Consider the following 26,658-nt stretch of genomic DNA (forward strand, 5'->3'; position numbering starts at 1 on the left):
CACTTTTTCCACATTCTGGGGTTTCATTAATTTTATTGGTCTGTGCAGTATTTTCTTGTCAAAGTGATATTTCAATGTTCCTCGTTCCACAGACTCAAGTTGCAGTTCGCGTATTACTGCAGCCTTGATAGCAACCAGCGTGAGGTGTTGCCTGGAAATCAAATGAAGAGAATGTCATGATATTTAGATCAGCATATCATGGTGCAATCACACACACACTGATGGACATGCAGTAGGACCAACCAGCACACACACAACATCGCAGCCAATCACCAGTGAGAGCACACGCACTAAAAAAACAGGGGACACTACAGTTCCGGGGCTTTCTAGCAGCAGCCAGCTCAGAGCACCGAGCTCAGAGCCTGCCACTTAGACATCCACCATGTGCTGAATGCCTCACCCAGATAGTGATAGGACAGGGTCCACAGATTAGCTGGTAATGCACGTACCCAAGTTAGCAGTGTGTTGTTACAGTTGAGTAGTAAATAAAATTGAGTTACACCATCTCCAGCCGTGTTGGATCGTTTGTATATCAGAACACCCAACACGACAGAGAAGTTACAGACAATGTGGCAAGAGGAGAAAATAAAGCAACATGAGACAGGAGACAATCCGGATTCGATAGTTAAGTGGTTAGGGGGATTGGCCATGATAAATTGTCCTTCGTGACCAAAAAGGTGAGGAGGGGTTATTGGGTTACGGGGATAGGGTGGAAGTGAGGGCTTAAGTGTGTCGGTGCAGACTCGATGGGCCGAATGGCCTCCTTCTGCACTGTATGTTCTATGTTCTAAGAAGATGGAACTAATACGAGGCTTTTTAAACAGAAACCATTCAGACTCAATCTCAAACGGAAGGAAATAAAATGTATTCTTTCATGAGCTGTGGGTGTCATTGACAAGGCCAACATTTGTTGCCCATCTTTAGTTGCCCATCAACTGAGTGGCTTGCTGAGCCATCTTGGAGGGTATATAAGAGTTAACCACATTGCTGTGGATATGGAGTCACACACAAACCAAACCCACATGAACCAGATAGGCGTTTACAACACTCAATGGCAGTTGTCATGGTCACCATCAATTTTAAATTCCACATTTTATGAATTGAATTCAAATTCCACCAGCTGCCGTGGTGGGATTCGAACCTGTGTTCCTCCAGAGCCTGGGCCTCTGCATTACTAGTTTAGTGACATTACCAGCACGTCATATCCCCACATACTTAATTACAGAGACGATGAGAAATTAAAATGTTAAGTGAATCATTGAATGGGTCAATGGTCATTGGGGCGCTTTCAAAGGCTAACCTTGCTTCCAATATGGCGGCTCCCTCACGTTCATGGAATGGTGTAAACTGATGCACTTCTCGAACCTTGGCTTCCTGAAGAATTGCCCCAGTTGCGGTAGGTTTCAGGACAAGGGTGGAAGTAGCAGATGCCCGTATATTTCTACTTCTCTGAAGGTAGGAAATAATATTGTGTTACCATTGCATGTACCTCGATTGATAGGTTCAGTAACAATTTGTATTTACGCAGAAACTTTAAAGTAATAAAATGATCCAATGTGTTCTACGGGAGCCACTTGAACAGGAACCAAAAGCTTGTAATAATTTAATCTTTATTAGTGTCACAAGTAGGCTTTTTAACACTGCAATGAAGTTACTGCGAAAATCCCCCAGTCACCACACTCCGGCACCTTTTCGGGTACACTGAGGGAGAATTCAGAATGTCCAATTCACCTAACAAGCACATCTTTCGGGACTTGTGGGAGGAAACCCCTGGTCATGGAGGTAGGTTTTAGGAGAGTCTTAAAGGAGCAAAGTAAGTTAGAGAGGTGGAGAGATTAAATGAGGGAATTCCAGAACTAGGTCCTCGCCACATCCTGTATTGGTGGAGTGATTAAAATCCAGGAAGTTTAAGAGGCCAGAATTGAAGGAGCACGGATATCTCAGAGATTATTGGGGGGCTCAAGGGGATTGAAAAGATAGGGAGGGGTGAGGATTTGAAGACAAGGATACAAATTTTAAAAGCGAGGCATTGGTCACGTGCAGACCAGTGATTACAGGAATGATGGGAAAATAGGACTTGGTGTGATTAGGACAAGGTGGCAGAATTTTGAATGACCTCAAGTTTATAGAGGATGCAATTCATAGAATTTACAGTGCAAAGGGAGACCATTCGGCCCATCGAGTCTGCACCTGCTCTTTGAAAGAGCACCCTACCCAATCCCACACCTCCACCCTATCCCCATAACAAAGTAACCCGACCCAACACTAAGAGCAATTTTGGATACTAAGGGCAATTTTATCATGGCCAATCCACCTAACCTGCACGTCTTTGGACTGTGGGAGGAAACCGGAGCACCCGGAGGAAACCCACGCAGACACGGGGAGAACGTGCAGACTCCGCACAGACAGTGACCCAAGCCGGGAATCGAACCCGGGACCCTGGAGCTGTGAAGCAATTGTGCTAACCACTGTGCTACCGTGCTGCCAACGGAAGGGGGACTTTAGATAGTTGCATTTTTCGTCCATTTATCATATTACTGTACATAATAAAACATCATTTGTGTTGTAAATTTCCAAACCTGATAACTTTAGTTTACTTGACTCAACAATGGGCCTCGGGTATTTTAAATAAACTCTAATTTCCCCTGTGTTGTGACTCTGGGCTGAGTGGGGCTGGAACTGACCGCGCACCAGCCCAGGGTGTTGTAACATAACTTACAGGTGAAGAATAGGATATCACTATTAACAGTGCCTCTTGTTGGTGATAAACCCGTGGTCAGATTATCATTTTCAGATGTATTAAGAAGTACTTTATAAAGGGATAAAGGAAATAATTGTACTCCGTTATGTTGACCAATTTCTCTGGCTCAAGCAAGATTTTGCAGATTTTGCAAATCAATTTTAACTAAAGCTTGAAGCTCAATCAAATCAGCATGATTTTGATCACACCTGGGACACAATTTACTGATTGTAGCCAATCAGAAACTCCATCCCTTGTCTTTATTATGAGGTTTGTGGATAACTGTCTTCATCAGAAAAGATGGAATCTTAATTGATGAGGCTTACCTGTTGGCAGGCAGGGCAGAGATCTGCATAAGCTGATCCCGTGTACATCATAACCTTCTCCTGACAGTTGTTCAAGTCTTTTGATTTGGTGATCGTAATCCGTTGAGCTTTCTTGTGTTCCTGAACAATGTAATTTGTGAGGCAAATACCTTCAATTCCAACCTGTTGTTAGGAAAAGAAATGTCTTTAATTTCAAGGGTTCAAAGTGTAAGAACAAGGAAGTCTTGCTGGTTATCTAGGGCTTTGTTGAGATGGCAACTGGAATATTTAGTGCACTTTGGGTCTGTGATAAATGTAAGAAATTGTCATATGTTAAAGGCAGAACATATAGAACATAGAACATAGAAAATACAGCACAGAACAGGCCCTTCGGCCCACGATGTTGTGCCGAACCTTTGTCCTAGATTAATCATAGATTATCATTGAATTTACAGTGCAGAAGGAGGCCATTCGGCCTTTTGAGTCTGCACCGGCTCTTGGAAAGAGCACCCTACCCAAACTCAACACCTTCACCCAACACCAAGGGCAGTTTGGACATTAAGGGCAATTTATCATTGGCCAATTCACCTAACCCACACATCTTTGGATTGTGGGAGGAAACCGGAGCACCCGGAGGAAACCCACGCAGACACGGGGAGGACGTGCAGACTCCGCACAGTCAGTGACCCAAGCCAGAATCGAACCTGGGACCCTGGAGCTGTGAAGAAATTGTGCTATCCACAATGCTACCGTGCTGCCCTTGAGAACAAATAAATCTACACTATATCATTTAACCGTAATCCATGTACCTATCCAATAGCTGCTTGAAGGTCCCTAATGTTTCCGACTCAACTACTTCCACAGGCAGTGCATTCCATGCCCCCACTACTCTCTGGGTAAAGAACCTACCTCTGATATCCAGACATTCAGGAAAATCCAGAGGGAGGAGTAACCAACCCTTTCTGGTCGATATCGTAGTGGGATATGTTTAAATATGTTCACGCACTGCCAAGGTTTGAGGAGAAAGATGTGGAAGCATTCCTTATCTCATTTGAGAAAGTAGCTAAACAATTGAATTGGCCAAAAATCAAGTGGGTAACGTTGGGTCAATCAAAATTAGCAGGTCGAGCTTGTGAAGGGTTTGTCAGAGGAGGTATCTGGGGGCTATCATGAGAAATAACATTGGAGATAACATTTTAAATGCATATGAATGAGTACCAGAAGACGTTTAGACATCTAAGGGAAGAACAAGGTCAGACGTACAAAGCATTTGAAACATAGGTGGATAAGAGCATTAAAAATAGACCTAGACTAGAATTATCCAGCTGTTCAGTGGTAATGGGATCCTTGGGTCCCACCAGCTGTGTACCCCAATCTGTAGGTTTCCCGGAGGCATGGGATGACTTCAATGGGAATTCCAATTGGCAGCGGCAGGAGCAGTGAATTTCTCTGCCAGCACAAGATGCCTAGGTTGTGGAATTAGGGGGATAGGACGTGGTGGACACTCACAAATAGGCAGAGTGCTCATTCGAAGGGTCAGTGCCAATTTGATGGGCTGAATGACCTCCTTCTGCAGTGTTGGGATTCCATGATTCTATATGAAATAGATTTTTCCTCAGGTTAAAAAGAAAACTTATAAAAGTAGAGGAGAGGGAAGAAAACTTGAATGTTTTAATTGTAATAAAGGTGGACATGCAAACTCACAGTGTTGGTGTCTTAAGAAAAGTATCGGGAAGACAGACTCTTTAAACAGAAGTTTACAGGGGTGTATTGAAGTAGCAAAAAAAACCATGGGTGCAGCTGAAGAGGTACAACTGTGTGTACAGCATATTCAGAGGTTGGTTGATAAGCAGGAGTCAGGGGCGAGATTCTCCGACCACCTGCCGGGTCGGAGAATCGTCGGGAGCTGGCATTAATCCCGCCCCCGCCGGTTGCCGAATTCTCCACCACCTGATATTCGGCGGGGGCGGGAATCGCGGCGCGCTGGTTGGTGGGCCAACCCCGCGACTCTCCGGCCCGGATGGACCGAAATCCCGCCGCAAAAATGCCTGTCCCGCCGGCGTAGATTAAACCACCTACCTTACCGGCGGGACAAGGCGGCACGGGCGGGCTCCGGGGTCCTGGGGGGGCCGCGGGGCGATCTGGCCCCGGGGGGTGCCCCCACGGTGGCCTGGCCCGCGATCGGGGCCCACCGATCCGCGGGTGGATCTGTGCCGTGGGGGCACTATTTCCCTTCCGCCTTCGCCACGGTCTCCACTATGGCGGAGACCGAAGAGACTCTCTCCACTGCGCATGAGCGGGAAACTGTCAGCGGCCACTAACGCTCCTGCGCATGTGCCGCCCGGAGATGTCATTTCCGCGCCAGCTGGCGGGGCACCAAAGGCCTTTTCCGCCAGCTGGCGGGGCGGAAATTCGTCCGGCGCGGGCCTAGCCCCTTAAGGTTGGGGCTCGGCCCCCAAAGATGCGGAGGATTCCGCACCTTTGGGGCGGCGCGATGCCCGACTGATTTGCGCAGTTTTGGGCGCCAGTCGGCGGACATCGCGCTGTTTCCGGAGAATTGCGCCCCAGATCTTTTTAAAGTTTTTATTTGTGAGAGTAAGGTTTACTCATGTGTACAAGGTAGAGTAGGTAAGGATGCTAAAATCCTAAGGGATATAGAAGCAAGTCAATCTTTAATGGCGCAAGAGAGGGAGAAATGTACTTCAGAAGGAGTATTGCCAAAAAAGATGGCAATATGCTGGATTATTGGTGAAGTGAGCCATATTCCATTATGTAAGTTAAGCATGATGAATGTAAGCAATTGTTATATATCATATTTATTGCAGTAATGTTATTAAACCCCTGGTTTAAGGTGCATACAGGCAGTATATCTGCTAAAGCTGTGTTTAAGGTGTTGTAAAAGTGAGATAATCATTGATTTTAATGATTTGCTTGTTTACAGATAGATGGCTCATGAAACAATGTTTTGGAGGATCCCTGGGGTGTAGACAATTTATGAGGAATGATGCTTAGCCCTGGATCAACAAGTCATGGGACATCTTAGTGGGAGGAGATCGAATAATGCCTTATGATGTAAATAAAGGATAGAACCAGGTCTGTCTGTAGTTTGCAGCTTGCCATAGAATTTTAGACTGACGAGACAGGGCTTCAACTGGCTCCTGAAAGGTTCTCTCCAAGGTCTTTGCCCAGAGAAAAGCAAGTAAATCTTATTGTAAACTTTATTTATAAGTGGTCTTTGAACCATATTGGTTTCCTTAATTGCAATATATATATATTTGTAAGCGTACCGAGTAGGTTAAAGTATTTTATATTTTATTTAAGAACTGTTTGAACTGTTAACTGTAAAGTTGTCACTTTGTTGGTAGTTTGATTGATTCTGTTGAAATGCCTTTAAGAATTGGATGTTGAAGAAATGTACCTTTAACAAATGAAGCTGATCATATTACTGAAGTGATCATAGATTATCTTAGAATTTACAGTGCAGAAGGAGGCCATTCGGCCCATTGAGTCTGCACCGGCTCTTGGAAAGAGCAGCCTACCCAAGGTCAACACCTTCACCCTATCCCCATAACCCAGTAACCCCACCCAACACTAACGGCAATTTATCATGACCAATCCACCTAACCTGCACATCTTTGGACTGTGGGAGGAAACCGGAGCACCCGGGGAGGATGTGCAGACTCCGCACAGACAGTGACCCAAGCCGGAATCGAACCTGGGACCCTGGAGCTGTGAAGCAATTGTGCTATCCACAATGCTACCGTGCTGCCCAGAGGGTGGGGGGGAGCTGAGTTGAGCTCACTTCTGCTTTTGGTTTCAGTTTGAGGAGAACGCTGGGAGTGTCTGTGTGTTTTGCTGAGAGCAGCTGAAAGGTACCTGGCTGGTTTGCTGAGAGCTGTTTGAAAGGAGAAAGCCAGTTTGAGGAGAAAACTGGGAGTGTCTGTGTGTTTTGCAAAGAGCTGCAAGAAGCAAACACAGAACTGGTCTGTGGCTGTCTGCAAATCCAAAGACTATAAATATATTGAATGTAACCTCGGGCGGGATTCTCCGACCCCCTGCCAGGTCGGAGAATCGCCGGGGGCTGGTGTGAATCCCGCCCCCGCCGGTTGCCGAAATCTCTGGCACAGGATATTCGGCGGGGGTGGGAATCGCGGCGGTTGGCGGGCCCTCCCCCGGCGATTTTCCGGCCCGCGATGGGCTGAAGTCCCGCTGCTGGAATGCCTGTCCCACCGGCGAGAATCAAACCACCTCTCTTGCCGGCGGGACAAGGCGGTGCGGGCGGGCTCCGGGGTCCTGGGGGGGGCACGGGGCGATCTGGCCCCGGGGGGTGCCCCCACGGTGGCCTGGCCCGTGATCGGGGCCCACCGATCCGCGGACGGGCCTGTGCCGTGGGAGCACTCATTTCCTTCCGCCTTCACCATGGTCTCCACCATGGTGGAGGCGGAAGAGGCCCTCTCCACTGCGCATGCGCGAGGATGACGTGAGCGGCCGCTGACGCTCCCGCACATGCGCCGCACGGCAAATTCATTTCCGCTCCAGCTGACGGGGCACCAAAGGCCTTTCCCGCCAGCTGGCGGGGTGGAAATCAGTCCGGCGCAGGCCTAGCCCCTCAAGGTGAGGGCACGGCCCCTCAAGATGCGGAGAATTCCGCACCTTTGGGGCGGCACGATGCCGGACTGATTCGCGCGTTTTTGGCGGACATCGCGCCGATTGCGGAGAATCCTGCCCCTCATGTCTGTTGTTAAAGGTGAAGTCTTTTGGATGTTTAAAGGAACATTTTGAGGGATTATTTAGTGTTGTTTTAGTTTCCGGGTTATCTTTGATGTAAGGGATGTTAAGTGATCCAATGTTTATTTCAAAGATTAAGTTGAATACATGGAATAAACATTGTTTTGTGTTAAAAACCACATGTCCATAATTGTAATACCACACCTGGGGAACAAGCCGTGTGCTTCAAAAGCTAACAATCCATTAAAGGGGGAGGTTGGTTGAAATCCAAGATACATTTTGGGGTTCTGAAAACACCTCTCCCATAACAATTGGGGGATCGAGGGGGATAAAAGTCTATCTATTAGATTGGCTTTTGTGAACTTAAAGACAGTGACGGTTTGTTGCTTTTCCGGTGTGGTGTTTTAGTTTAAGTGGGGAGAGTGTTGAGAACAATGGCTCTTTCGGAGGCTCAGAAGTTTTTGGGGTGGACACGGTGACACGTGAAACCTTATGGACAGAGACTAAAGACAGACTGTTAGGTTTGGCAAAAGCATTGCAGTTAACACTGCCTAGCAAAATACGAAAAGATGAGGTACTTAACGCGGTATCTGCGCATTTACGTTTGCCTATGATACATTCTGACTCATTAGATATGGCAAAGCTCCAGTTGCAGATTAAGTAATTTGAACATGAAAAAGAATTAAGGCAACTTGAACATGAAAAAGAATTAAAGCGGCTTGAATATGCAATGAAAGAAAAAGAAAGAGATAGAGATAGAGAGGAAAAAGAAAAGGAGAGAGAAGAAAGAAACAAACAAAGAGATAGAGAGGAAAGGGAAAAAGAGAGAGAGTTTGAACTTCGGAAAATGGCTCTGAAACATGAAAATCAGTTAAAATTGGCAGACGCAAAGAGACACGTACAGTTGGAGGAGATGGATGAGGATAATGTGACAGAGCGTCATAGTCGAAGACGTGGTGGGGATCTATTTAAATATGTCCAAGCATTATCAAGGTTTGATGAGAAAGAGGTAGAAGCCTTTTTCATTTCATTTGAGAAGGTAGCTAAACAAATGCCACAGGACTTGTGGGTATTACTGATTCAAACAAAGCTGGTAGGTAGGGCTAGTGAAGTGTTTGCATCACTACCGGAGGAGGTATCTGGAACGTATGAGGAGGTGAAGAAATCCATCTTAAGTGCATGTGAACTAGTGTCTGAAGCTTACAGATAAAGGTTTAGAAATTTAAGGAAAGAATTTGGTCAAATATACATGGAGTTTGAAAGGCTCAAACAGAGTAATTTTGATAGGTGAATAAAGGCTTTGAAAAAAGACCAAACGTATGAAGCTCTCAGAGAAATGATACTTTTGGAGGAGTTTAAAAATTCAATTCCTGATTTAGTGAGAACTCATGTGGAAGAACAGAGGGTTAAAACTGCTAGATTAGCAGCAGAAATGGCAGATGATTATGAATTAGTTCATAAATGAAAGATTGGTTTCCGACATCAATTTCAGCCGGTAAAGGATAGAAACTGGGGACATGAGAAATACTCAAGTGGTAAAGGTAAATGTGATCTGATGGGAGACAATAAAGAGAGTGTACCTCAGATTAAAAAAGAAATCCAGGAGGGTGGAAAAGAAATGAAAAGTTTCAAATGTTTTCACTGTAATAAACTAGGCCATGTAAAGTCACAGTGTTGGTGGTTGAAGAAAAGCACTGGAATGGCTGATGTTGTAACACAGGATAAGACAGTGGGATTTGTTAGAGTGGTAAAGGAAAGCCCAAGTGAAGCGAAGGAGGTGCATATGATTGTACAGCCTGTTCAAGAAGTGATTATTAAGAAGGTGCCAGATGTCTTTAAAGAATTTACTTGAGTGGATAAAGTTTACTCATGTGTATCAGGAGGAGCAGGTAAAGAAGTCACAATTTTAAGAGATACAGGGGCTAGTCAATCTGTAATGGTAAGAGATGAGGAATTATGTAGTTTGGGAAGAATGTTGCCAGAAAAGAGGTGATATGTGGAATTCAGGGTGAGAGGAGTAGCGTTCTATTATATAAGGTAAGGTTGGAAAGTCCAGTGAAGAGTGGTGAAGTGGTAGTAGGAGTAATAGATAAACTATCTTGTCCAGGAATACAGTTTATCTTGGGGAATGATATAGCTGGATCGCAGTTGGGAGTGATGCCTACTGTTGTTGATAAGCCAGTGGAAAATCAGACAACTGAAGGGTTAAAAGACAAATATCATGGGATTTTTCCGGATTGTGTATCAAGGTCGCAAAGTCACAGGTTAAGACAAAAGGAGAAATCAAAGAGTGAAGATGAAGTTGAAGTGCAATTATCAGAAACGATTTTTGATCAGATGGTTGAAAAAGAACAAGTACAGGTGGAGGATGAGGCGGATATTTTTAGTTCAGGAAAATTGGCGGAGTTACAACAGAAAGATGTAGAAATAAAACGGATATATCAGAAAGCATATACGGAAGAGGAATCTGAGAGTATACCAGAGTGTATTACCGTAAAAGTGATGTCTTGATAAGAAAATGGAGACCTGTACATATGCAGGTGGATGAAAAGTGGGCAGAAGTGGTATTGCCGGTAGGGTATAGAAAGGAGGTGTTCCGAGTTGCACATGAGGTACCAGTGGGAGGTCATTTGGGAATAAGGAAAACTCAAGCTAAAATCCAGAAACATTTTTATTGGCCTGGACTACATAAAGATGTAGTTAAATTTTGTCAATCACGTCACACATGTCAAGTGATAGGGAAACCTCAAGCAGTGATAAAACCAGCGCCCTTAATACCCATTCCAGCATTTGAGGAAACTTTTACGAGGGTCCTAATTGATTGTGTAGGACCACTTCCTAAAACAAAAAGTGGGAATCAATATTTTTTGACTATAATGGATGTGTCTACTAGGTTTCCAGAGGCCATTCCAGTACGTTAAATTACAGCTGAAAGGATTGTGGAGGAGTTACTTAAATTCTTTACTAGATATGGACTACCCACAGAAATTCAATCGGATCAAGGATCGAATTTTACTTCAAAGTTATTCAAAGACGTTATGGATAGCTGAGGAATAAAACAATTTAAATCAACTGTGTACCATCCAGAATCGCAGGGAGCGTTAGAAAGGTGGCATCAGACATTAAAGACAATGTTGAGGGCATATTGTCAAGATTATCCAGAGGATTGGGATAAAGGAATCCCATTCGTATTGTTTGCAATTAGGGATGCACCTAATGAGTCTACCAAATTTAGTCCTTTTGAACTAATTTTTGGTCATGAGGTAAGAGGACCACTTAAATTGATTAAGGAAAAATTGGTGGGTGAGAAATCGGAAATTACACTATTGGATTACGTGTCAAATTTTACGGAATGATTATATAGAGCAGGTGAATTGGCTAGACAACACAAGAAATCCAATGTTCGTAGTTTTGCCAGTGGGGATAAAGTTTTAGTGTTGTTACCAGTGGTTGGTGAGCCTTTAAAAGCTAGGTTTTGTGGACTGTATCAGATTGAAAGGAAATCAAGTGAGGTGAATTATGTGGTAAAAACACCAGATAGAAGGAAGGCTCACCGAGTGTGTCATGTGAATATGCTTAAAAGGTACTTTGAAAGGGAAGGAGAGAAAAAGGAGGTTTTAATGATTCTAACTCAAAGTGACAAACCAAATCCAGATGACTGTAAATTAGACATACCTCAAATTAAATTGGAAAATGAGGATTGTTATAACCTGCCTGCTTATCATTGGCTGGGGACTAATGACAATCCCACAATCCTGTGGGAGTATGAGCTTCCCCAATGAGGGGGGGCGGAGAAATCATTAGCAGACTCCCTGTATAAATAAAGCTGGCCAGTTTGGAACCAGCAGGAAGGAGTGAGCAGCAGGCGAAGTTGCTGCTGCTGTTGTTTCTATATATGTTATTGTAAATAAATGTCATTTCTTTTGTATCATTAAAACTTGTGCCGAGGCTACAAGTTAAAGTCTGTCTACACTGTCTACACTGCTGAAGCCACCTCCCTGGAGTTTTGTTGGATACAGGTTGGAAGTTGTTTTCTATTGCACCATGCCTCTGTACGGATGTTTGATTGTTTTTGATGCTGCGCTGGAAAGCTGGAACCAGTACACACAACGGATGTGTTACTATTTCCGGGCAAACAATATCACCGAAAATGAGCGCCAGGTGGTCATATTGCTCACCGCCTGTGGCCCGCATACGTTTGGGGTGATTAGGAGCCTTACGTACCCAGCTGCGCCGGACACCAAAACGTTTGATGAACTTGTGAATTTAATGGGGCAACATTTTAACCCAACCCCGTCCACGATAGTCCAACGTTACCGGTTTAATACCGCTGAGAGGACCCCAGGAGAATCCCTTGCCGACTTTCTATCCAGGCTCCGCAGGATTGCGGAGTACTGTGACTATGGTGAGACCTTGTCAGAAATGTTACGCGACCGTTTGGTTTGCTGTATTAACAATGCGGCCACCCAGAGAAAGTTGTTAGCTGAGCCAACATTGACTTTTCAACAGGCCATTCAAATAGTATTGTCCCGAGATAGCGCAGAATGAGCGCCATTGGCCGTCGGACATTCCTCCCCGAAGGGGCCTTCCCCAGAACCAATGGATGAGGAGCCATGTCTGTGTCAGACTTGTAGGTGCCGACCCCGTTGCGGACTCCGTTCCTGGGGGTGCCAGAGGCGCCGTCGTTCCGACCGAAACTGGGACCAGCCTAGGGCCATACATTCCATGTGGATGAACCTGCGGCGACTACTCCTGAGGACGTGGAGGCGGAGGACGACTGCCTGCAGCTGCATTGTGTGGCAGCTCCTGTTTGGCCCCCATTAAGGTGGCAGTACGGGTCAATGGTCACCCGCTTGAGATGGAGTTGGACACTGGCGCAGCGGTCTCCGTGATCGCCCAGAGGACATTCGACCGCATCAAGCAGGGTATACAGACGCTTACATTAACCGACACACAGGCCAGGTTGGCCACCTACACGGGGGAACCATTGGACATTTCAGGAACTACGATGACCCCTGTTGTTTATGGATGCCAGGAGGGGCGTTTCCCACTTATCGTGGTGCACGGCCATGGGCCCAGCCTGTTGGGTCGGGACTGGTTGTGCCATCTGCGGTTGCAAAGGCTGCACATCCTCCAAACAGTTTCTGGAGGGCTGACTGAGGTGCTAGGACGATACCCAGGTGTATTCCAGCCCGGTTTGGGAAAAATAAAAGGGGCCGTAGCCCGTATCCAAGTCGAACCAGGAGCCACGCCGCACTATTTCCGGGCGCGCCCGGTGCCTTACGCCTTGCTCGAGAAGGTAAAAGGGGAACTCACTCATTTGGAGACTTTGGGTATTATCAGGCCGTCCATTTTGCTGTCTTGGCAGCACCAATTGTATCTGTAATGAAGCCAGATGCCACAGTTCGCTTGTACGGCGACTATAAACTTACAGTGAATACGGCTTCCCGACTCGACCGATATCCAATGCCTCGCATAGAGGATCTCTACGCGAAGCTTGCAGGTGGACTCTCGTTCACAAAATTAGATATGAGTCACACCTACCTACAGTTGGAGCTGGACCCTGCCTCCCGGCCACATGTAACGATTAATACACACCGGGCGGGGTCTGTATGAATATACACGTTTGCCCTTTGGAGTATCCTCTGCCTGCGCTATTTTTCAACGTGTTTTGGAGGGCATTTTGAGAGGTTTACCGCGTGTCGCTGTCTACTTAGATGACGTTTTGATCACAGGGACGTCAGAGCAGGAACATTTGGAAAATCTGGAGGCTGCCCTTAGACTGTTCACGTCGCACAAAGTGCGTCTTTCAGGCGAAAGAAGTAGTCTACCTGGGTTATCGGGTGGACCGTGAAGGTTTGCACCCCATCGCAGAGAAGATTCCCCATCGCGATTCAACAGGCCCCCGCCCCGACTGACACTTCGCATTTTCGTTCTTTTATCGGTCTCGTAAACTATTACGGGAAGTTCCTCCCCAATCTGGCAACTACGCTGGCCCCGTTGCACCTTCTGCTAAAGAAAAATCACACCTGGGTTTGGGGTCAGCCGCAAGAAACCGCTTTCCGGCGGGTAAAACAACAATTGTCGTCGTCTGGGTTACTAACCCACTATGATCCTGGAAAACCTTTGCTCGTCACATATGATGCATCCCCGTATGGTACTGGGGTCGTCCTGTCCCACAAGATGGAGAACGAGACCGAGCGGCCGATAGCTTTCGCCTCCCGCACATTGACTGCAGCGGAGAAAAAGTACGCGCAGATCGAGAAGGAGGGCCTGGCAGTGGTCTTTGCAGTGAAACGTTTCCACCAGTACGTGTATGGCCGCCACTTCGTGACTGATCATAAGCCCCTGCTGGGACTTTTCAGAGAGGATAAGCCGATACCGCCCATTGCTTCCGCACGGATCCAGCGCTGAGCTTTGTTGCTTGCTGCATACGAGTATTCTCTGGAGCATAAACCAGGAACGCAGATAGCAAATGCCGTCGCCCCATGTCGACACCCAAGACCAGTGAGGTGGTTGCAACCCTAAATTTTATGGACACCTTGCCTGTCACGGCATCACAGATCCGTGAGTGGACCCAGACGGAGCCAATCCTGTCAAAGGTTCGGCACATAGTCCTGGATGGTGGGCAGCATAGACAGCTCCCAGGCGAGTTGCAGGCATTTTCCTCCAAGCTGTCAGAATTCAGCGTGGAAGACGGCATCCTCTTGCGGGGGACGCGTGTGATTGTCTCGGAAAAAGGACAGGAGCTGATACTAAGAGACTTGCACAATGGTCATCCAGGTGTGACCAAAATGAAAATGTTGGCCCGGAGTTATGTCTGGCTGCCAGGCCTCGACGGCGACATTGAGAAGGTGGCCCAAAACTGCTCCATTTGCCAGGAGCATTAGGAGCTTCCGCCGGCCGCGCCCCTACATCACTGGGAATGGCTAGGGCGGACTTGGGCGCGCCTGCATGCGGATTTCGCCGGCCCTTTTCAAGGATCCATGTTCTTTTTATTAATCGATGCCCAGACTAAATGGCTAGAGGTGCAGAAGATGCAGGGGACAACGTCCTGCGCAACAATTGAAAAGATGCGTTTGTCTTTTAGTACGCATGGCCTCCCCGAGGTGCGGGTCACGGATAACGGCACTCCATTCACGAGTGAGGAGTTTGCGAGGTTCATGAAGATGAATGGCATACGCCATATCCGCACTGCCCCTTACCACCCGGCTTCAAATGGGTTGGCGGAGTGCGCAGTGCAGACATTCAAAAGAGGCCTAAAGAAGCAATCTTCTGGGTCAATGGACACTTGCTCGCTTTTTGTTTTCATATAGGACAACCCCACACATGGTGACTGGGGTAGCTCCTGCAGAACTCCTAATGGGCCAGAGACGTCGTACCCGCCTTAGCATAGTTTTTCCGGACATTGGCGCAAAAGTACGCCGCACACAAGAACGGCAGTATGCGCCCGGTGACCCAGTGTTCGTTCGCAATTTTGCTGGTGGTGCCCAGTGGGTCCCTGGCGTAATCTTTCACCAAAAGGGCCCTATATCTTACCAGGTGCAATCCCAGGGTCGTCTCTAGCGCAAACATGTAGACCACATTCGGTCCAGAAGACTATCCCTTCCAAAGATTCCCCGCCCCCGGAGCTCATTTCTACAGCCACAGAGACCAGAGACAATGGAGAGTAGTCCTCACAATCTTCCTCTGGTGCCTCACTCAAAGCCTGCGCAGGTCGTTACAGAACCGAATGGAGATAGAGACGCTGACATGACGGAGGCAGCAGACTCTGACACCGAGATGGAGACACAGGATGCATCAGAGGGGGAATCCTCGGTCCACGGGCCGTGGATGTACAACCGTTACGCCGTTCATCGCGGAAGCGCCGGTCTCCGTCTCGTTACACGCCACCCGATCCAGCGCCTTGTGCAAATGGTGTCCGGCCTGCGGCAAAACGAGTCTGACGCCCTCCTTCGCCAGGGACTTCGGTGGATTCCTTGGACTTTGGGGGGGAGGGATGTTATAGCCTGCCTGCTTACCATTGGCTGGGGACTAATGAAAGTCCCACAATCCTGTGGGAGTATGAGCTTCCCCAATGAGAGGGGCGGAGAAATCATTAGCAGATTCCCTGTATAAATAAAGCTGGCCAGTTTGGAACCAGCAGGAAGGAGTGATCAGCAAGCGACGTTGCTGTTGTATATATATGTTATTGTAAATAAATGTTATTGTAAATAAAAACTCGTGCTGGATTCTTCGTGGCCCTCACAAAAAGGATGTTCTTAAAAATTGGGATGAATTGTTAAGTTACCTTCCAGAGGAAAAATGAACTGTCCTGAAAGAGTTATTGATATCACATGGGGGCAAGTTTGTAGAGATAAATTGGGAAGTACTAAAATGGCTATACATGATGTAGATGTGGGAAATGCTGTTCCTATCAAACAACATCCATATAGACTTAATCCTTTGAAATTGGCACAGGTTAACAGAGTGGTTGAGAGTATGCTTAAAAATGGCATAATTGAAGTGGGTTGCAGCCAATGGAGCTCACCCATAGTGATGGTACCTAAACCAGACGGTACCCAACGGTTGTGTGTGGACTATCGAAAAGTGAATGCAGTTACAAGAATGGACTCTTATTCTATCCCACGTTTGAAGGATTGCATTGAGAAAGTGGGACAATCTGCTTTTATTTCCAACTTCCAGACATGGAAAGAACATTTAAAACATCGTATGGAGTTCTTTGATCGACTTCTGAAGGCAGGTTTGGTGATGAAACTAGCCGAAAGTGAATTTGGAGAAGCCCGAATCACTTTCCTTGAAGAGTTTCTGATACCCTCAAGATGAAGGGAGACGATGCGATCTCTTAACATAAATGAATTTGATCAAACCTTTGTGCAAACGTTTGTGGCGTGATTACTCCACTGATGGACTTGCTAAAGAAACGCCAAAAATTTCAATGGACGGCGGAAGTTCAACAGGCATTTGACTGCCTGACAGCTGTGATCACCAATGCTCCTGTATTGGAGAATTGCAAGAGACTGTGTGGTCAGATTGAACTAAAGTATCTGGGGCGATATTCTCCGACCCCCCGCCGGGTCGGAGAATCGCCGGGGGCTGGTGTGAATCCCGCCTCCGCTGGTTGCCGAATTCTCCGGCACCGGAGATTCGGCGGGGGCGGGAATCGCTCCGCGCCGGTTGGTCCCCCCCCACCCCCCCCCCCCCCGGCGATTCTCCGGCCCGAATGGGCCGAAGTCCCGCTGCTGGAATGCCTGTCCCGCCGGCGTGGATTAAACCACCTCTCTTACCGGCAGGACAGGGCGGCGCGGGCGGGCTGCAGGGTCCTGGGGGGGGCGCGGGGCGATCTGGCCCCGGGGGGAGGTGCCCCCACGGTGGCTTGGCTCGCGATCGGGGCCCACCGATCCGCGGGCGGGCCTGTGCCGTGGGGGCACTCTTTTCCTTCCGCCTTCGCCATGGTCTCCACCATGGCGGAGGCGGATGAGACCCCCTCCACTGCGCATGCGCGGGGATGCCGTGAGCAGTTGCTGACTCTCCCGCACATGCGCCGCCCGGCAATGTCATTTCCGCGCCAGCTGGCGGGGCACCAAAGGCCTTTCCCGCCAGTTGGGGGGGGCGGACATCAGTCCGACGCGGGCCTAGCCCCTCAAGGTTAGGGCTCGGCCGCTCAAGATGCGGAGGATTCCGCACCTTTGGGGCAGCGCGATGCCTGACTGATTTGCGCCGTTTTTGGCGCCGGTCGGCAGACATCGCACCGATTACGGAGAATTTCGCCCCTGATTCGAAAGAGAAATGCCGAGGAGTAGAGGAATAGATGGATCGTGCAGAGACTTTGTTCAAAGAGACTGTCAATCGAGAAGGATTTTGGTTGGAGGAAGAAGAACAAAGAAAAATGGACTATATTATTATACCTGTTTGCGTGTGTTGTTTTTTAAAAAAATGAAAAGGTACATTTACTGTGTACATTTTTTAGTGGATGGTGCAAAAGTGAAAAATGAAACCATCTTGAAGTTGATGGTTTATTTTGTTTTCTTGGGGGAAGGTATCATGCGAGAGTGCCTTTAATAGAACATTACAGCGCAGTACAGGCCCTTCGGCCCTTGATGTTGCGCCAACCTGTGAAACCATTCTAAAGCCCATCTACACTATTCCCTTAGCGTCCATATGTCTATCCAATGACCATTTAAATGCCCTTAGTGTTGGCGAGTCCACTACTGTTGCAGACAGGGCTTCCACGCCCTTACTACTCTCTGAGTAAAGAACCTATCTCTGACATCTGTCTTGTATCTATCTCCCCTCAATTTAAAGGTATGTCCCCTCGTGCTAGACATCACCATCTGAGGAAAAAGGCTCTCACTGTCCACCCTATCCAATCCTCTGATCATCTTGCATGCCTCAATTAAGTCACCTCTTAACCTTCTCTCTAACGAAAACAGCCTCAAGTCCCTCAGCCTTTCCTCATAAGATTTTCCCTCCATAACCAGGCAACATTCTGGTAAATCTCCTCTGCACCCTTTCCAATGCTTCCACAACCTTCCTATAATGTGGCGACCAGAATTGCACGCAATACTCCAAATGCGGCCGCACCAGAGTTTTGTACAGCTGCAACATGACCTCATGGCTCCGAAACTCCAACCCTCTACCAATAAAAGCTAACACACCGTACGCCTTCTTAACAACCCTCGCAACCTGGGTGGCAACTTTCAGGGATCTATGTACATGGATACTGAGATCTCTCTGCTCATCCACACTGCCAAGAATCTTACCATTAGCCCAGTATTCTGTCTTCCTGTTATTCCTTCCAAAATGAATCACCTCACACTTTTCTGCATTAAACTCCATTTGCCACCTCTCAGCCCAGCTCTGCAGCTTATCTATGTCCCTCTGTAACTTGTAACATCCTTCTGCATTGTCCACAACTCCATCGACTTTAATGTCATCTGCAAATTTACTCACCCATCCTTCTATGCCTTCCTCCAGGTCATTTATAAAAATGACAAATAGCAGTGGCCCAAAACAGATCCTTGTGGTACACCACTAGTAACTGGACTCCAGTCTGAACATTTCCCATCAACCACCACCCTTTGTCTTCTTCCAGCTAGCCAATTTCTGATCCAAACTGCTAAATGACCCTGAATCCCATGCCTCTGTATTTTCTGCAGTAGCCTACTGTGGGGAACCTTATCAAACGCTTAACTGAAATCCATATACACCACATCAACTGCTTTACCCTCATCCACCTGTTTGGTCACCTTCTCAAAGAACTCAATAAGGTTTGTGAGGCACGACATACCCTTCACAAAACCATGATGACTATCTCTAATCAAATTATTCCTTTCCAGACGATTATACATCCTATCTCTTATAAACCTTTCCAAGATTTTGCCCACAACAGAAGTAAGGCTTACTGGTCTATAGTTATCGGGGTTGTCTCTACTCCCCTTCTTGAACAAGGGGACAACATTTGCTATCCTCCAGTCTTCTGGCACTATTCCTGTAGACAAAGATGACTTAAAGGTCAAAACCAAAGGCTCAGAAATTTTCTCCCTAGCTTCCCAGAGAATCCTAGGATAAATCCCATCCGGCCCAGGGGACTTATCTATTTTCACACTTTCCAGAATTGCTAACACCTCCTCCTTATGAACCTCAAGCCCTTCTGGTCTAGTAGCCTGAATCTCAGTATTCTCCTCGACAACATTGTCTTTTTCCTGTGTGAAAACTGACGAAAAATATTCATTTAGCACCTCTCCTATCTCCTCGGACTCCAAGCACAACGTCCCGCTACTGTCCTTGACTGGCCCTACTCTTACCCTAGTCATTCTTTTATTCCTGACATATCCATAGAAGGCTTTAGGGTTATCCTTGATCCTACCTGCCAAAGACTTCTCATTACCCCTCCTGGCTCTTCTTAGCTCTCTCTTTAGGTCCTTCCTAGCTACCTGTAACTCTCGAGCGCCCTAACTTCACGTCTCATCTTTACATAAGCCTATTTCTTCCTCTTGACAAGTGTTTCAACTACTTTAGTAAACCACGGTTCCCTTGCTCGACCACTTCCTCCCTGCCAGACAGGTACATACTTATCAAGGACACGCAGTAGCTGTTCCTTGAACAAGCTCCACAATTCCATTGTGCCCATCCCCTGCAGTTTACCTCTCCATTCGATGCATCCTAAGTCCTGCCTCATCGCATCATAATTGCCTTTCCCCCCAGATATAACTCTTGCCCCGCGGTATATACCTATCCCTTTCCATCACTAAAGTAAACGCAATGGAATTGTGGTCACTATCACCAAAGTACTCACCTACCTCCAAATCTAACACCCGTCCTGGTTCATTACCCAGTACCAAATCCAATATGGCCTCGCCTCTCGTTGGCCTATCTACATACTGTGTCAGGAAACCCTCCTGCACACATTGGACAAAAACAGACCCATCTAAAATACTTGAACTATAGCGTTTCCAGTCAATATTTGGAAAGTTAAAGTCCCCCATAATAACTACCCTGTTGCTTTCGCTCCTATCCAGAATCATCTTTGCAATCCTCTCCTCTACATCTCTGGAACTTTTCAGAGGCCTATAGAAAACCCCTAACAGGGTGACCTTTCCTGTTTCTAACCTCAGCCCATACTACCTCAGTAGACGGGTCCTCATCAAACGTCCTTTCCGCCACCGTAATACTGTCCTTGACTAACAATGCCACCCCTCCCCCTCTTTAAGAACTGGATGTTGAAGAAATGTACCTTTAACAAATGAAGCTGATCATATTACTGAAGTGATGTCAGAGGGTGGGGGGGAGCTGAGTTGAGCTCACTTCTGCTTTTGGTTTCAGTTTGAGGAGAACGCTGGGAGTGTCTGTGTGTTTTGCTGAGAGCAGCTGAAAAGTACCTGGCTGGTTTGCTGAGAGCTGTTTGAAAGGAGAAAGCTGGGAGTGTCTGTGTGTTTTGCAAAGAGCTGCAAGAAGCAAACACAGAACTGGTCTGTGGATGTCTGCAAATCCAAAGACTATAAATATATTGAATGTAACCTCATGTCTGTTGTTAAAGATGAAGTCTTTTGGATGTTTAAAGGAGCATTTTGAGGGATTATTTAGTGTTGTATTAGTTTCGGGGTTATCTTTGAAGTAACGGGTGTTAAGTGATCCAATGTTTATTTAAAAGGTTAAGTTGAGTACATGGAATAAACATTGTTTTGGTTAAAAACCACGTGTCCATAATTGTAATAACACACCTGGGGAACAAGCCGTGTGCTTCAAAAGCAACAATTCATTAAAGGGGGAGGTTGGTTGAAATCCAAGATACATTTTGGGGTTCTGAAAACACCTCTCCCATAACACTGTATTTAAATTAAAGCTTGTTTTAACATAGAAGTTACCTATTGGTCTGTGTTGTCACTCCTGTGGCGAAGAATCCCTTCCTCACAATTTGGCAAATTATTGGGACGTTGTCCGGGATCCGAACGTAATGTCAGCGAATCCAGTGAAAAGTGGTGAAATGGGGGTAGGAGTAATATAGAAATTACCATTTGGAGGCACTGCCCAGGCATGTTCCTCTACCCTCCCGGGGACTATACCTACCTCTGTGACCACGGAGGTCTCTCTCGACTGCCGCTCCCCTGGCCAAACCTCACTGATGTGACGTCGCGTCATTGAGGCATGAATATTTTGTGAGGGGGGTGGTCTTTTGGCAGGGGGATCACTAATATCTTTTAAATTAATTTAATTTTATTAATATGATGTTTTTGTGACGGTGAATCTCATGGCGTCACTGGCGAGGGGCGAGGAAAATCGGGAAACACATTCTGAAGGCAGAGTGTTGACGCCGTCGTAAAAACTGGAGAGTTTAACGACGGCGTCATCGGACTGCTAAGTCGGGAGGCCAGCACGGCACTGGAGTGACCCACGCCGCTCCATCTGCCGATACCGGCGACAAATGGGCGCCGCGGCACTGCGACCGGCGCGAAAGCGCGCATGCGCGGTAGCTCCCTTCTCCATGCGGGGCCCAACGCAACATGGCGTAGGGCTACAGCGGCCGGCGCGGAGCAAAAGAGGCCCCCACCACGAGCGGCCGGCCCGCCGATAGGTAGGCCCCGATCGCGGGCCAGGCCACGGTGCAGGGCCCCCCTCCCGTGATCGGACCCCCCCCCCCCCCACCAGGCCGCCCCCGACAAGATGGATGCCGGGACTCGGGCTTTTTTGGCCACTCGGCCCATCCCGTGTGGAGAATCGCCGGAGGGGCCAGGTAGAGCGGCAGACCAGGTTGGGACGGTGTTGCACGAATCGCGCCCGGCCCGGCGATTCTCCGACCTGGCGTGGGCTGAGAGAATCCCGCCCAGGATCTCTCTGGCGAGATATTCTGCGATATTTTCTCCTGCGCCTCTGATCCTATGGGCAGGTGCGTGCAGGCTCAAGATCGTGTCTACTGTTTCCGGAGTTTAGAAGATAGAAAGGTAATGTCATTGACACATACAGGATGCCAAGATTCTGTAGGGGCCTGGCAGGGTAAACACTGAGAGGGAGGCAGTGGCATTGTGGTATAATCCCTGGACTAGTAATCCGGAGACCCAGGGTAATGCCCTGGGGACCCCGGTTCCAATCCCACCACGGCAGATGGTGAAATTTGAATTCAACAAAAATTTGGAATTAAAAGTCTAGCGATGACCATTGATTATGAAACCATTGTGGTAAAAACCCATCTGATTCACACATGTCCATCAGGTATGGAAATCTGCCACCTTTACCTGGTCTGGCCTACATGTAAGTCCAGACCCCACAGCAGTGTATAAAAAGGAAGGTTTGCTTCCCCCTGGCTCATTAACACTTATATAAGACCAAGTGCTGAAAAATGGGACTGGGAAAGATGTGTCTTTCTGTGTTGTAGAACTCTATGACTCCAAGACAAAGATGTCTATCATTTAGGCCTTAGATGGGGATAAATGTCCTCACTCAGAGGGTTGTGGATCTTTGGAATTTTCTACCCCAGAAGACTGTGGATGCTACACCGTTGAACATATTTAAGGCTGGGATTGACAGATTGTTGGTCTCTCAGGAAATAAAGGGGAAAGTGGGGGGGGGGGGAGGCGAACGTACCTCTTGCAACCCATAGAAATTTTGTGACTTCTTCATGGTGATTTGAAAAATGTTGAGGATTCCTCTGTGGATGTTCAGGATATCTTCCAGTAAGTCTGCTGGGGCTTGGATCTTTCCCACTTGGCCCTTGTTGTACTCAAATTTCACGGGCTTCATCAGTTCTGGAGCCAGTTTCTGAGTGAGTCGACGTGCAGAGACGAAGGGGTCGCTGGGCCAGACGCCATTGTACTCCTGAATCTGAGGGTGCGTGACCTGAGAAAACAAATAACGAAGCTGTGAGTTTATCACAGGGGCCGAAAGCTGCGCGGCGCTGAGAGTCTCAAAGGATTAAGAAAGGACGGAATCTTTCAATGCCGTGAAACCTCCCATGCCACAATGCAAAGGGCTGAGTGGAGAGTAATGAACCCCAAGTAGAGGTCAGGGGATATCATCAAAGGTGCGTTCGGAGATGCGATTCCAGAGGGCACAGGCTGAAAGTAATTGGCAAGAGAAGCAAAATCTATACGAGAAGAAACGTTTTCATACAGCGAGTGGTTAAGATCTGGGATGCTGGGGGCTGGTTTAGCTCACTGGGCTAAATTGCTGGCTTTTAAAGGAGGAATGTGCAGGATTGGTTGGTGGGGGGTGCTGGTGGGGGAGGTGGAAGAATGGCACTAAGTGAATTGCTCCATCAGAGAGCCGAATGAGCTGAGGTGGGCTGAATGGCCTCCTTTTGCATTGTAATAATTCTCTGACTCTGTGAATTCTGGTGACTATTTTCTGGAAACACAATAATTGGGTCGTAACTTCCAAGCTCTCCAGTGCCGTATTGGGGGGGGTGGGGTACCACAAAGGTGCCCTGGGAAATCCCCTTCGGAGGTTCCCAGGTAAGGTTTGCACAGCAATTACCCACAACTGCAACTTTCCCCCTGGGCAATTTCCCTGCACTGGGTACCATCCAAATGTGTGGTTTAAATCTCGAATTTCAGATGGTTTTGACTGGATTACATCCATAGTTGTGCAGTAAAGGCTAGAAGGACTAAAACCAGTTTTAACTTCTGGGTAACTTGCACAGACCCAGTGGGGACTGCACCCCCCCCCCCCCCCCCCCACCACTGGTCTTCCTCTGCCCCACCCCCTACTTCTGATCACGTCTGACCTCCGGCCTCCTGACTCCCAACCAATCACCCAACCTTCGACCCCCGACCTTTGACCTCCAAAATCCCCATGACCTCCCACCAACTTCCACCTCCATTCACCCCATGCCCCCAAATTCTATCCATTTACCTTGGACACTTTCTTTTACAATTGGGCCGCCTATCCCAATAATTTAAAATTTTGAGTCCTGCTAAAGTCAACTTCTATAGTCAAGTTTTTGTTTTCTATTTATTTAAACTTCATCATAGTCACAAAATATATGGAATATATTGATGCGTAACAAACAATAAACTTTATGTTGGCCGTTGAATTATAAAAATAAAAAAATTTAGAATACCCAATTCTTTTTTCCAATTGAGGAGCAATTTAGCGTGGCCAATCCACCCAGCTGGCACATCTTTGGGTTTGTGGGGGCGAGACCCACGTGGACACGGGGGGAATGTTGAAACTCAACACGGACAGTGACCTGGGGCCGAGATCGACCCAGGTCCTTGGCACCGTAAGGCAGCAGTGCTAACCACTGCGCCACCGTGCCGCCCTGATTTGGGGACAAATGTTAACGTGATTTTCAACCAGAGGGTAACTTTCTGCCAGTATATTCGTAGATATTGAGACTGTGCATATTGAACTCCAGTGGTGATGGCCACCTTTAAACGAACATGAACTGGGTTCCGTGAGATTGTTGTGTGCCACTGACGTTCGCTTAAGGGTGGGATAGAATTTTAAAAAGTTTTATGCTGATGAATATTCAAGGCACACAAAAGTATTACAAGAAGGACCCTGCCACTGGCCAGCGCGACCGTGACCATGAATTATTCTGAATCGAGCTGCTTCCAGACTGGAGCTGACCATATCCCCCAGTTCGCCATTCACTGTTGCATGAAGGAGGTCACCAACATTCTCTATTCAAAGTCAGTAGTCGGTGGAGTGAGTTACAGTCAGTGACTGTAATGCAGCAAACAGCCTCTATTTACGCTATTGTGATTTACTTTGTATCGTTAGCTGCAAAATCAGTAGTCATTCGCAAAATAACCCACTCCATGACACAACATGTAGGGTGACTAAAGCACATGAGACCAGGCTTGTAACCTCACAAATAGCCAGACCGGGCATCTCTGCATCATGTTCACAATAACCCGAGCCAACTCCATCGCCATTAACTTGAGGCTCATTGGGAGCACAAAGGTGACACAGTTGCTTCTCAAACATAAATGTAAATATATTGGTTTCATTTCATTCATGTGTGCATCATGGTTCTTTGTTGAGACTAGCTTAGACTGCGAGCTAAATGTATTGGCACACCTCAGGGTTGGCACACATTGGGGGTTGCAGGGAAGTTCGGGATATTTCCTTTATTGTGGAAGAAACAATGTTGTGTTTTTTGTTCGTTCTTTATTGAATATTCATGTTAATGTCCAGTTCTCTCACTCTGTGGGACATGGCTGATCTTGCAGGTTCAGCTGGCCCTCCCTTCTATATATTGTAAAGAGCATTGTCCAACATCACTCCTAGCGAGTGTAATTGAGATGGTGCAGGTGAACCTAATCCCTGTAAAGACTCTGCCAGTGAACATCCTGAAATGGACACACGTGTGGACAGTACTGACAATGCCCTTGAGGGCTTTAGTTCTTTGATCTTGGCTGACTCTCCCACCACACCCAAGATGCCAAACCCATCCCACTTCAATCCTCCATGCCCCCAACCCAAATCTATGCCCAGACCCAGATCCCACTCCTATTCATTCATTGCCCTGATCCCACTCCATGTCACCGCTCCCACTGACTCACCCTTTGCCATTCCTGGGCCTCCATGCAAGCTGCCATTCCTCCTCCCCTGCACGGAAGAGTTTAACAAGGAAAAGAACTGATCTCAGATACAGCTGAATAGCTGACCGGTGCAGGCCACCTTTAAACAAACATGAACTGGGTGCCGTGAGATTCTTGTGCACCACAGATTTAACTTGAAGGTAAAATGGAATTTTAAAAAGTGTTATGCTAATGAATATTCATTATTACAAGTAGGACCCTGTCACTGGCCAGTGTGACTGTGGCCACGAATTATTATGATTCGATCTCCTTCCAGACTGGAGATGGCAATAGAACATAGAACATAGAAAATACAGCACAGAACAGGCCCTTCGGCCCACAATGTTGTGCCGAACTTTTGTCCGAGATTAAGGACAAATTAATCTACACCCCATCATTCTACCGTAATCCATGTACCTATCCAATAGCCGCTTGATGGTCCCTAATGTTTCCGACTCAACTACTTCCACAGGCAGTGCATTCCATGCCCCCACTACCCTCTGGGTGAAGAACCTACCTCTGACATCCCCCCTATATCTTCCACCATTCACCTTAAATTTATGTCCCCTTGTAATGGTTTGTTCCACCCGAGGAAAAAGTCTCTGACTGTCTACTCTATCTATTCCCCTGATCATCTTATAAACCTCTATCAAGTCGCCCCTCATCCGTTCTAATGAGAATATTAGCAACTTCTTCCAACCCTGGTCACTCACTATATAGCGAGCAGGTGAAGAGCAAGAGCATGCATCGGAGGAGGAAGAGGAAGGTGGGAGGCAGCTTAGACAGCCCAGTTCTGGCAGGGCTGACCATCAACAACCCATCTGACTGCACACCAGTAACTTCATCCTCAAGTCCCCATTCA

General features: G+C 47.3%; 1 protein-coding gene across 1 annotated transcript in view; it reads right to left on the reverse strand.

Annotated features, from left to right (window-relative positions):
• LOC140426035 (vitellogenin-like) overlaps positions 1–26,658 on the reverse strand; it is a 122,336-nt gene that overhangs the window by 90,572 nt on the left and 5,106 nt on the right. Inside the window, exons 4-7 of the mRNA XM_072510334.1 lie at positions 22,855–23,106; positions 3,067–3,228; positions 1,301–1,449; positions 1–151 (exon numbers count right to left, since the gene is read on the reverse strand). Of these exons, the coding sequence (XP_072366435.1) occupies positions 1–151; positions 1,301–1,449; positions 3,067–3,228; positions 22,855–23,106 (714 nt within the window). The remainder of the gene's footprint in view (positions 152–1,300; positions 1,450–3,066; positions 3,229–22,854; positions 23,107–26,658) is intronic.

The sequence above is a fragment of the Scyliorhinus torazame genome, chromosome 7 (genome assembly GCF_047496885.1).
Source record: "Scyliorhinus torazame isolate Kashiwa2021f chromosome 7, sScyTor2.1, whole genome shotgun sequence".
In the NCBI taxonomy this organism is placed as follows: Eukaryota; Metazoa; Chordata; class Chondrichthyes; order Carcharhiniformes; family Scyliorhinidae; genus Scyliorhinus; species Scyliorhinus torazame.